Source organism: Pongo abelii, chromosome 15, assembly GCF_028885655.2.
Source record: "Pongo abelii isolate AG06213 chromosome 15, NHGRI_mPonAbe1-v2.0_pri, whole genome shotgun sequence".
In the NCBI taxonomy this organism is placed as follows: Eukaryota; Metazoa; Chordata; class Mammalia; order Primates; family Hominidae; genus Pongo; species Pongo abelii.
Window position 1 is genome coordinate 25142400 of NC_072000.2, and position 12171 is coordinate 25154570.

Sequence of the window (12171 nt, forward strand, 5' to 3'; positions counted from 1 at the left end):
ATTCCTATGGAAATTGAATAAGGATGAAGAATTTGAACAAAAGCAAAGGACATGAAATCTCTTGAAGATATGAGAAGCTGTGAACACTTGTCTTAGAGGGTGCATGGAGAAATTATTTTTCATGAGTTCCCATGTAGTCCACTAGGTGGCGGAGGTTACATTAAAAACCTTACTGAATAAACACTGAATTGCTACAAACTGTGTTTCGTCTTCTTTTTCAAGTAAAATCCCAAGGAAACCTGTACGGTATAATAAAAGCTGGAGACAGAACTTTGTAGTAAGCCCTATATTAATAACAATAACAGTGTCAGGTTGCAAAATGAGGATAGGTACCATACCAAAAGAGATTATCTCCAAATGCAGTTTTTGTTTCTTTTGTTTACAGAAAAATTACAACTGATATTTTGTTTTTCAGTATTTGTTCCAAAGATCACCTTGAATGCAAGGAGTCAAATTTTTATCAGTATATTTACACAGTAACTTTTGTACCTTAAAAAATTCATTTCTCATCTACTGCAGCTACTAATATTTCACGCGAATTATTTTAAACACATTAGCAAGTCATCATGTCATATGTGATGGGATTTAGCATACTTTTTGTGTGGATATACCACTTTAATTTGTGTGATGAAGCAGTGCCCCATTAATTATGTGATTCCTTCTAATACCCTTAGAGAAGAAAGGAAGCTCCTTGAATACTAAATTTGCACAACCACAGTGACCTTATAAAGGATGCATTCCCTTTTAAGATTAATTTCTCAGAACAAAGCACAGTGATGTCATTACTAAGCAGCCTCACAACTGTAGCAACCGTTCTAAAGGTGGTAGATTCTGGCTGATGATGTCACTGGCACAAAGAAAAAAATGCAAAACAGGTGGTCTTAAATAAGCATTCTGGTGAGACCAACTGCATTTTGGCCATGGCTTTGCAGAGCACTCTGGGGGCAGTGTGGCTGGGGCTTCTCCTCAACTCTCTCTGGAAGGGTGAGTAGGCTCCTTCACTATTTGGTTTTGTAAAAGTGTATGAAATTGTTTTAAAATTTGGACTCATTTTTAATTGAAAAACAGAGAAGTCAGATCTAATATTCACTGTACCTAAGGGGCAATCACCAAGCCAAATAGTACCATTAAAGTGACAGCTCTCTTTGTTTTCTTTAGTTGCAGAAAGCAAGGACCAAGTGTTTCAGCCTTCCACAGTGGCATCTTTGGAGGGAGCTGTGGTGGAAATCTTCTGTAATCACTCTGTGTCCAATGCTTACAACTTCTTCTAGTACTTTCACTTCCCGGGATATGCACCAAGACTCCTTGTTAAAGGCTCAAAGCCGCCTCAGCAGGGACGATACAACATGACCTATGAACGGTTCTCTTCATCGCTGCTCATCCTCCAGGTGCGGGAGGCAGATGCTGCTGTTTACTATTGTGCTGTGGAGGACACACAGGCAGGGAACCCATGAAGAGCTGAACAGAAACAGAGATCACAGCCTTTTCAGGAGGCAAAACAGAGACGAGCAATAACTTTTTCTTCCTTAATTCAGTGTTACCCAAGCTTTTTCATTTGGTACTGCTATTAGGAAAAAAAAATTGAGTCCAGACATACTATATATTAACAAATGTCTATAAAAATATGCTTTTAATTTTTTTTTGAGACACGGTGTTTCTCTGTCACACAAGTTGGAGTGTGATGGCATGATCACAGCTCATTGTAACCTTGAACTCCAGGGCTCAAGGGTAGCTGGGACTCAGCCATCTGAGTAGGTAAGACTATAGGCATGTGCCACCATGCCCAGTGAATTTTCCTCCTTTTTGTAGACATGAGTTCTTTCTGTGTCGTCCAGACTGGTCTCAAACTCCTGGCTTCAAGTGATCCTCCTGCTTTGGCTTCCAAAAGTGTTGGGAACACAGGTGTGAGCCAAAGCACCTGGACCAGAAAATATGCTTTTAAAGGGTGATTATTTCAAATAGTCTTCTTGATATCTGAAACACTTTTGACTCTTTTTCTTGATATCTGATTAGATTATTTTTGTTTTTCCCTCATAAAACGGCTGATGATGAACTTGTGATAGTAGTAAGAGGCATGTCAACTCTTCCATTTTCTTTTCTTTTTTAAAAATTCAGACAGGCTGGAGTGCAGTGGCATGATCATAGCTCGCTGCGGCCTTGAACTCCTGGCCTCCAGTGATCCTCCTGCCTTGACCTCCCAAAGCACTGGGATTACAGGTGTGAGCCACCAGGGCCAGTCAACTCTTTCATTTTCTTATTGCTGTCTGTGCTTACCTTTTAAATACTATCTGCTAGCTTCAGTCTTTTTGCAGCAATATTTTCAAAACATGTCAATTTGTAAAGGGTGGTTTAGTTAACATTGGATAATGTTACAAGTGAGAAAGGATTGAATGAATGAGTGGCTGCTACCTACAGCCCTGCATTTGGAACCTCAATCCATGCCTCAGGATACTTTGCTTATAATCTAGCATACAGTCCCGTTGAGGGTGCCAGTCAGTGAGTATATGAAATATTAGTCAAACTGAATCTCCTTCATAATATTTAAACTAAAAACAAATGCAAATGGAAGTATGTATACCCATTGCAATCCATTCTTCCCACACTCCTGTTAATTAGCTTGGTCCTCCCACCCCAGATGTGTCCCTCCCACTTTAGAGACGAATGCCTTAGGGTAGCTCAGTGATTCTTAATATATTTTATCCTCCTAGATTGGAAGTTTCGTGAAAATTGGATTTGTTTTCTTGAAGGGCCATATTCTAGATAAACTCAATCAGGGTTTGCAGGGGTGGGACCCAGAAGTCTATATTTTCCATAAAGCTCTGCTGGTGATTGTTTTGCTCAGCCAGGTTTGATCTGGGAATTTCAGATTTTGGACCCCAGGTGTATTAGTCCATTCTCACGCTGCAATAAAGAAATACCCAAGACTGGGTAATTTATAAAAGAAAAGAGGTTTAACTGACTCACAGTTCTGCATGGCTGGGAAGGTCTCAGGAAACTTACAATCATGACGGAAGGCAAAGGGGAAGAAAGGCACCTTCTTCACAGGGAAGCAGGAAGGAGAAGTGCCAGCAGGGGAAGTGCCAGACACGTATAAAACCATAAGATCTCATGAGAACTCATTCACTGTCATGAGAACAGCATGCAGGAAGCCATCTCCATGATTCAATTACCTCCCACCGGGTCCCTCCCACAACATGTGGGGATTATTACAATTCAAGGTGAGATTTGGATGGGGACACACAGCCAAACCATATTACCAGGTCTTGAGGCTTTAACCACTATCCTCTACTTCCTCTTAGGTAGAATTTTAGCAACAGAGAACGGCTTCAGGAAGTGAACCGTACGTGCTATTGCTTGCTTACACAGTAGACTTTCAGCAAATGTTGGCATTTGGAATAAAAAGTGAAGGGAAAGATGGGCACGATGGCTTAAACCTGTAATCCCAACATTTGGGAGGCTGAGGTGAGAGGATCCCTTGAGCCCAGGAGTTCAAGACCAGCCTCGTCAACATAGTGAGACCCTGTCTCTACAAAAAATAGAAGAAATTAGCCTGGCGTGTTGGCATGCGCCTGTAGTCCCAGCTACTTGGGAGGCTAAGGTGGGAGGATCTCTTGAGCCAGGGAGGTTAAGGCTGCAGTGAGCCAGGAGGGCACCATTGCACTCCAGCCTGGGTAACAGCAAAACCCGTCTCAATTAAAAATAAAAGTGGCCAGGTGCGGTGGATCATGCCTATAATCCCAGCACTTTGAGAGGCTAAGGCAGGTGGATTACTTGAGCTCAGGAGTTTGACACCAGCCTGGTCTGTACTCAAAATACCAAAAATTAGCTAGGAGTGGTGTGCAACTGTGGTCCCAGCTACTTGGGAGGCTGAGGAGGGAGGATGTTTTGAGCCCAGGTGGCAGAGGTTGCAGTGAGCCAAGATGGCACCGCTGCACTCCAGCCAGGGCATCAAAGTGAGACCTTGTTAAAAAAAATAAAAGAAAAAAAGTGAAGAGCAGATTGCTGATGACAGAAGAAAAAAGGCATTTTAGTAATATCAATTGTCATGAAACTTTGCCAAAATGTCATAAGATTGATTCTTACATGCAAATTTTTAATAACACCCAAATATTTCCATTGGATATAAGTGTAAATTGGTATGCTTGTGCTTGTATTACTTCTTTTTTTTTTTTTATTTTTTAAGTTACAAGCATTTAATGGTTTAATCAAGCATGTAGTTTTTACCAGTATACAAAATGAGACTTAGTATAAAACGGTCTTCAACTGTCAAGTCAGTTGTTCCTGGAGTATTTTACGGGGAAAAGCAAACTTCACCAAACATAGAGTATCAACATTCAAGTGCTCTTTTCCACGAGTTTCTGATTTTCAACTTAGGAGAGAAGAACAGCATTTAATAACTGCATCCCTTGCATATGGGATGTACGACAGGCTATACCAGGTCATTGACAAGAACTGCAATATGCAGAATAACACAGCCAGTCCCTTCTTATGCCACCAAAGAGCAGCACACAGGGTAAATATGAAACACAAGAGCATAATAATTGTTGCAAGCAATCTTGTTGTTTCAAACATTTTCTTCAGTTGCTTCACTGGTCCCATTAAAAAGCATGTACTGGCTAACGCAGCAAGATTGCCGAAGGTATAAAACACTGCAGAAAGCTTTATGCCGCCCGGAAGCCACAGTAATCCAGTTCCAAGAATAGAAAAGAAAATGCTACATACGAAGCAGATGGCAAACCATTTCAATCTGGTGTTGAAACTAAGGGATGAGCCATCCAGGACCTGCACGGTCAGGCCCTGCTCCTCGTCGTCCTGGCCGCTCAGGACTCGCCGCAGCTTCTCCATGGCCCCGTTCCAGGGCCGTAGCGGCCGCCACTCTGTTGCCTGCCCCTGACGCCCACCAGGAAACCCCGAACCCGAATTGTATTACTTCTTTAGGCATATTATACTTTGGGTTGTTGCTTGCTTAAAAGTGTGTTAATCTTATTTTTTAAATTTTATTTATTTATTTTTTCTAAGATGGAGTCTCACTCTTGTTGCCTAGGCTGGAGGGCAGTGGCACAATCTGGGCTCACTGCAACCTCTGCCTCCTGGCTTGAAGCGATTCTCCTGCCTCAGCCTCCCAAGTAGCTGGGATTACAGGCACGTGCCACCATGCCCAGCTAATTTGTATTTTTAGTAGAGATGGGGTTTAACCACGTTGGCCAGGCTGGTCTCGAATTCCTGACCTCAAGTGATCTGCCCGCCTCAGCCTCCCACAGTGTTGGAATTACAGGCGTGAGCCACCACGCCTGGCCTAATCTTACTTTTTAACCAAATGAAATTCTTGAGAAGAGGAAGCATATGTGATCCTTCTTTCAGGTTGTCCTGCGCAGTTCTGTGTGCCCTGTAGTGGCTCAATAAATCATGAACACGGGTGTGACCTCATTGCTTTGGCAAGAGAGACCAATGACAGAAAATTCCCTTTGGTTGTATTAGGAAGTTCTCTCCAGTTCACAGAGGAGTCTGTACATGTGTTATATTGAAAACCCTACCTTTTACTCTGGTGTTTTGATTCTTAATTCAAACTGTCAACAACTAGTCTTCTACCAGATTTTTTCCAGCTCACATGGAGAACACTAAAGGCATTATTATCCAAAGGGGAAAATGGAAAAAGAGAGTGAAATAAGAGGAAAATGCAGTTGATGCATTTTTCTTACAACGAAGAGAGCAGCCATGAAGTCCCACTCTTAAACGTGTAACATTATGAAACTCCCAGTTAAGTGGTGACAAGGACAGAAACATCCACAGGAGAATAAATTTTGTTTTTACTCCCAATCCTGGGAGTTCATATATATAAATCGAAAGGTATCTGTGTCTGTCACTGGCTCCATGAGAAATCTGAAAGGCTTGCCATGCCTTGCTACTGTGTCCTACGTCCTCTGATTTCACTGCTATTTTTTTTTTTTGACGGGGCCATGAAAACCACCTATGGTAATCTTCTGTACCTTCTGAAAATCATGGCGCCACAGAGAATGGAGGGTATTTGGAAGGCTATGTTGCTTTCATTTTCTTCCAAGGATTAGTGTTATGGGTTGAATTGTGTTCCCTGCCCCTTGCCCCCCAAAAGGATATTTTTTTTGAGTAGGTGACATGAGTAAGTCCTAGCCCTCAGTACCTCAGAATGCAAACTTATTTGGAAATAGAATCTTTATAGTGGTGATAAAATTAAAGTGAAGTGAATAGGATGAAGCTTAAGCCAATAATGACTGGTGTCCTTATAAAAAAGGGAGATCTGAACACATAGACAGACATGCACAGAGGGAAGACAATGTGAAGAGGCACAGGGAGAAGATATACAAAATGTAGTATTTTTCAGAGGTTTGAGATAGCATGGATATAGTTGGGACCAGAACCCAGCAATAAACTGTGTGGGGAGATTGAAAGTCAGATGTGAATTAAAATATTTTGCAGATGCTTGTGTAGATAGATAATGATCTCAAGGTCCAGTTTACATTTATTTTCCCTATGATACCTTGGAACTACATAAATTGCCTAGAAATTAGGCATAATTTCAGGAAAAGGTAGGAAAACTCTGCTCTGACTGAGATTTGGTTTCTGATACCTGGTAGAATATATCTTTAAATAGAAATTAAATATAGCTACGAAAAATAAAGTTTTTTTTCCCTCCTTGAGCATCTACTTTTGTGTATTGAAATTATACTTACAGGTGATTTAAAACTTTGCTTTCTTGGAAATGTATGAAATGATGATGATTTTGGTAAAAGGGATAAAACTGTCTTAAACCACATAAGGGGAAGACACTGCCAATAGGACTCTCAGGGATGAATAGTATTCCTTTTGGACTTATTTTTGAACACCTGAACAATAAAATAAAAGATTTAAAAACTACACATAAACTCTCACAAATTCATCTGTGACATCTTTTGCATGATCTTTGTTATAGTATTTAACTGAATTTTTCCATAGATAATCTTCTATAGCCATTTTCTCTCCTGCTGTTCTACATTCTTTTACCAGATTATCTCAAAATGTATCCCTGATTTTGTTATTCCATAAATAAAATCCTTCAGGCTTTTTAATTTTATATATAAGAAAGAAACAAAAACAAAAACAGTAAATCTAAATAGAGGTACCCTCTGCTTAGTAAAGCTGTCATATTATGAACCCAATGAAACTTTTCTGCTTTACTTTCTGCTGCTACATCCCCTATCCCTTTGGGTCACCAAATGAGTTTATTCTCTAGCCTTGAAGACCTGTTGGCATTATCTCCTGTATGAGTTGTATCAGATTATTTTCTCTGCCTGAAATGCCCTCGTTCTCCCTTTATTCAGATTCTAGCCCAACCTCTATAACTTCCTCAGCTGAGGACTCTCTCCCTTGTTTGTGCTGCTATAGTATAATGATCCCCAAAGTGTTTGACTGTGTGCTATTATCAGTAAAGTATGTTACTCCTCCAACATGCGCATGTTTATATGCTCATAGATTATGATCGTGTGTGTAACAAACAAAAATAGAAATTAGGAAAGTTTGAGATAAATATAATACTAAATGTTATGATTTTCTTCTTGCATGCAGGGGGATCATATTTTGTAGCACATCCGTGTCCCTTCTACAAGATGAACTAACTAGACTAACTTGGTCTTTAACTAGTTGGCTAAATTTCTTAAACTTTATGAAACTCTTTCTTCTCTCATTTGCAAGAAATATCTGTAATGATTTTTCTATTGATATAATTCTTGCACATTTTACTTCAGATAGTTAACAGTTCTTCCCCTAAGTGTTCATCTACCAAAATGGATGGTAAGTTTCTTGAGGGCAAGGATTATGTCTTATTCCTCTGTTTATTTCTCAATGCAAATGGTATCTTACATTTAACAGGTACTGAAAAGTGATGTGTGAGGATCCACAGATTCACAGGGTTTTCTCCTGGAATTGTCAGAATGCCAAGGCAGTTCTTAAGTAGATTCCTGGATGAGGAACCCTCTCTGCGAAGGACAACCATTTGTGATGAATGAAGGGAAACAGAGCTCTTAGAACATTGCATATAAGTGGCCTCTCATTACATGGATTTCTGCTAGCTCTGTGTACTTATTTAAAGTCCCAATCATCTGACAGTTATTTATTGGGTGCCTATAATTTGCCAATCACATGTTTTTTTTTCTTTATTCCTGTCCCATAAAACAAAACAAAACAAAACAAAACACCCATCCTCAGAGCTTCTCTACAACAGAAAGACACTAAACTAAAAATAAAAATGCGTGAATCTCAGGAGAAGTTCTAAAAACAATCTAGACCATCTGCCCATGGGGATGCTTGATTTTCTCAACAGCATCACATCAAGAGAATTGCCAATATCTTCACAACAGCTTCTTGCAGGAGGGTTCTTGCTGCTCCCATACTGTCCATTCAAACTCCAGGTAGCTGTGAGTTGAAAAGCAATTATTCTTTATGTGGAGGAAACATCTGTGTTCCTGTGCCTTCTACACCTTTGGGAATCTAAAACAGTTCACATCTCTCCTTTACACATTTTGAACCAGATACAACATTTCCACTGAGTAGTTTTTTTCCATATTAAATATTTGTAAGTTTCCTAAGCATTATATCTATATCTATATCTATATCTATATATATATGCTACAATTTTGATTTCCCTCTTTGTTGTACATTTTAAACCGTTTCCAGTTGGCTTGTATTTCTCTTAATATAGAATTCTTAGAACTTAATGAAACACTTCAGATGTGGTTTGACCTATTTTAAACTACAAGGAAAGAAGGAGGAAACTTGATCAAGGTGAGGCAAGGTAAATATATTAAACCCAGAGACACTACACAAATCTTATCATTCCACTGAGACATGGATGGCCACTGATTCTTGATCTCCTTTATTTGGAGGTAGGAGGGCAGAAGTTCAAATTACAGATTTGCCCCCATCTTTCTTTTGAGAGTTCCCTAACTTATGTGAAGTATGATTTGCTTAGTTGGACTGTATATGTTATCAGTTTCATGGAAAAAACACTGATTTCTTTCTTTGTTCTAACAACTTTATTTTGTGCTGATTTTTCTTTGATACTTCTAAAATAAATATAACGTACATTTCATAGTCTAATATTTGCAAAGGGCTTTGTCATTAGTTTACATGAGCCATTTCTTGTCTCTTGCGAAATCAATGATATTTACAGAGTTCTGATTTTTTTTTTTAAAGAAACAAGGTCTTGTTATGTTGCTCAGGCTTGCCTTGAATTCCTGGTCTCAAGGGATCCTGCCCCCACCCACGCCCTGTCTCAGCCTCCCAAGTAGCTGTGACTATAGGCATGTGCCACCGTGACAAGCTAAGAGTTCTGATGTTTGCAAGTAGTTTCTTGGGAAAGGCAGTAGGCAGCCTTGGTGAGGCATCTGGAGTCTCAGACTGATACTCCTTGACATTGCTCTGTGCTACTCTAATTGCCCTTGCATTGTGATGTGCATGTTTCAGTGGTAGTTAAATTAAGGAGTAAAGGAAGTTACCCTGAGGGGAGCACAGACATCTACCTGCAGCATTTTGGGCACATTCCCCATTGGCCCACCCATCTCACATTTGACTGACCTCTAAATGGATAGCACTACACCCAATTTACTATGGTTTGGAGAAACAGTTCATGTCAACTTTCTGTGAATGTCATGGTTCTTTCAATAGAAATCGGACAGTTGGACAGAATAGCTGAAAGGTGGTCCAGACTGGGTGCATATGGCAAATTGGTAAGAAAGAGTCAAGTTTTCGTTAAACTTTCTGTACATAAACCTGTACCAGCATAGCAGTGAGCAAGAGGTGCAGGAGAAGGTGGATGATCTTTGAGTGTTGGTGATTTAGAATTAATTATCCAGGGGTTGTTTTGGTTCAGTGGCACATACATGTGGGATCAGCATTTGGTATAATGCACTCAATGGACAATATGACCTCTAAAGTTCTATTTAACTTATTCAAGCTTGATTGTGTAATCTTATTATGATAAGGAAGCTGCTTTCCAATATTATATTGTCTTTAATAGAAAGTAAATTACCAAAATTGATATTCTCCCTGTATGATTTAATGGAATATGCCTTTGAAGTCAGTAAAATATGGGTTAAAAATCTTTGTTCTTTTTCTTAAGGATGATGAGCAAATTATTCAATTTTCCTCAACTGTGGTCTCCTCATCTCTAAAATGGGGCATCTTAGGAAGAATAAAGGTGACAAGGAATGTAAAGGGTTTAATGTTATGCTCACAGCGGCATTTGATGAATAATTTCTTAATTAATCTCATAAATCAAAGCAGATAAGCTGAAGAGCTACTGAGGCTATGTTGTTCAAATTTGAAATTTCAGTCTAGGCCCTTGGAATTCTTTGGGTGCTGCTGGTTACTTTGTGTGCAGTGCATTATGCGGAGGTCCCTGAATCCTTCTCTATCTGCTGAGCAGTTAAAAGGCAGTTCTTTAACTGGAAGCAAACACGAAGACTAAACTGTCCTAGTTTTGAGGAAGAAGAAGAAGAACGAGGAGGAGGAGGAGAAGGAGAAAAGGAAGATGAAGAAGAAGAGAAGAAGAACAACAAGAAGAAGAAGATTAAGAAGAAGATGATTAAGGATTCTGCAACAGTTCTGTCATTGCAAATGACTACCCATTTCTAACCATGACATAAACTCAGAGGAAAACTTTCCTCTTTCTATAGCTGAACATGCTTAATTAATAAATATGGTTAGTTCCTTCCATAAGTATCTTTTAGGGGGAAACCACTAAACAATCAACGATTTCTAGCACAAAATTAAAAATATCAGTCTCCTAAATATTTAGTTCACTTGAGGCTCTTGGCATTAATTATTAAATGGATGAAGGCAAACAATATCTCAGCCACTTGCGCGATCTAGGCATAATCTTGTGTGCTGTATCTATAGAGGTCAGAGGAAGTAGTGATTGGAAAAATAATCAAGGCACTAAAGTCTATACTAGACTACTGTTTTAGTTAAACTTATTTTATTTGCTTTTTTATGTTGATCAAAATGCAGTATAGCTATGCCCATATATGCATTTGTAGGGCAGCAATAAACTCCAGTGTCAGGAGGCTGGACCGTCTCTGTTTTCCTCTTCAGGTCTATTCTATCCTGCTCTGTACTGAAGTCTATATTAGACTACTGTTTTAGTTAAACTTATTTTATTTGCCTTTTTATGTTGGTCAAAATGCAGTATAGCTATGCGCATATATGCATTTGTAGGGCAGCAATAAACTCCAGCGTCAGAGGGCTGGACATTTCTCCATTTTCCTCTTCAGGTCTATTATATCCTGCTCTGTACCCCAGGAGGCTGACTTCTACGTGTTGTGTGGACCGGCCTCCCATGTCCATTTGCATCTGGTTGGGTTTACCCCAGTGGGAGGTATTAGCAGGAGAGAGTGGTCAAGATATTTGCATTTTAGGATCCTTTCTTTCCTCTACTGAAGTCCACAGCTCCTGTTGGGTCTACCCAGAATATGGTCAAGAAGAGGTATTTAGACTCTAAAGAGTCATGTCTCCTTTGGCCTGTGATTAGTTACAGGTGTCCTGAGATTAGGGTAATTTCATCTTCTCCCGTCCCTTTGGGCCTAGGAGTGGTGAAATCTTCTGGCTGTTATTAGTCCCAGGTGCTTCACCTTCCCTTGTAGTTTTCCCTAAATTTTGCACATACACTTAAAAATATTCTTTTTGTTAAGGTTTTTTTCAATGATTTTCTCAAGGCGATTGCCAGGACCCTCAAAAAGACAACACTAACACTCATTTTAGGCTTGAGGCAGAGAGAGACAAAAGAGAAGAAATTCACTATATGTTTCCATTTATGACAAGTCTCTCTGGAACTTGAAGATTATTGTTTAAAGACAGCTTACCAATTCCAAAGAAAAACATTATTATATGGCTAAGTTTTCAATTATTAAATATGAGATCTTTAGCAAAGCTTTTAGAAAGAATTATGTTCCACTTTTTTTCTGATTCAGAGCAAAGAGATATTTCATCCTTTCCTCAGAATATATAGTGAACATTATTTGGACACTATTCAAAAGAAACAGAAGGCAAATCAGAGGAACAACTTCTTCATATTGATACATGCTTTTTACATTAAAATAAAAATTTGTCAGAGAATCACTCTGTTGCTATTGTGGCCTTTTTTTAGTATAAAACTTTAGCATG

The 12171-nt window shown here is 39.3% G+C and overlaps 1 protein-coding gene and 1 pseudogene across 1 annotated transcript; one reads left to right on the top strand and one right to left on the bottom strand.

Annotated features, from left to right (window-relative positions):
* Nucleotides 1-920: 920 nt before the first annotated feature.
* On the top strand, nucleotides 921-1503 carry LOC134760058 (T cell receptor alpha variable 2-like; annotated as a pseudogene).
* A 2682-nt stretch (nucleotides 1504-4185) lies between these two features.
* LOC134760056 (vesicle transport protein SFT2A-like) lies at nucleotides 4186-4916 on the bottom strand. Its single transcript, XM_063715512.1, has one exon. The coding sequence runs from the start codon at nucleotides 4843-4845 to the stop codon at nucleotides 4366-4368; it is 480 nt and encodes a 159-aa protein (XP_063571582.1). The 5' UTR covers nucleotides 4846-4916; the 3' UTR covers nucleotides 4186-4365.
* Between the last annotated feature and the right edge of the window lie 7255 nt (nucleotides 4917-12171).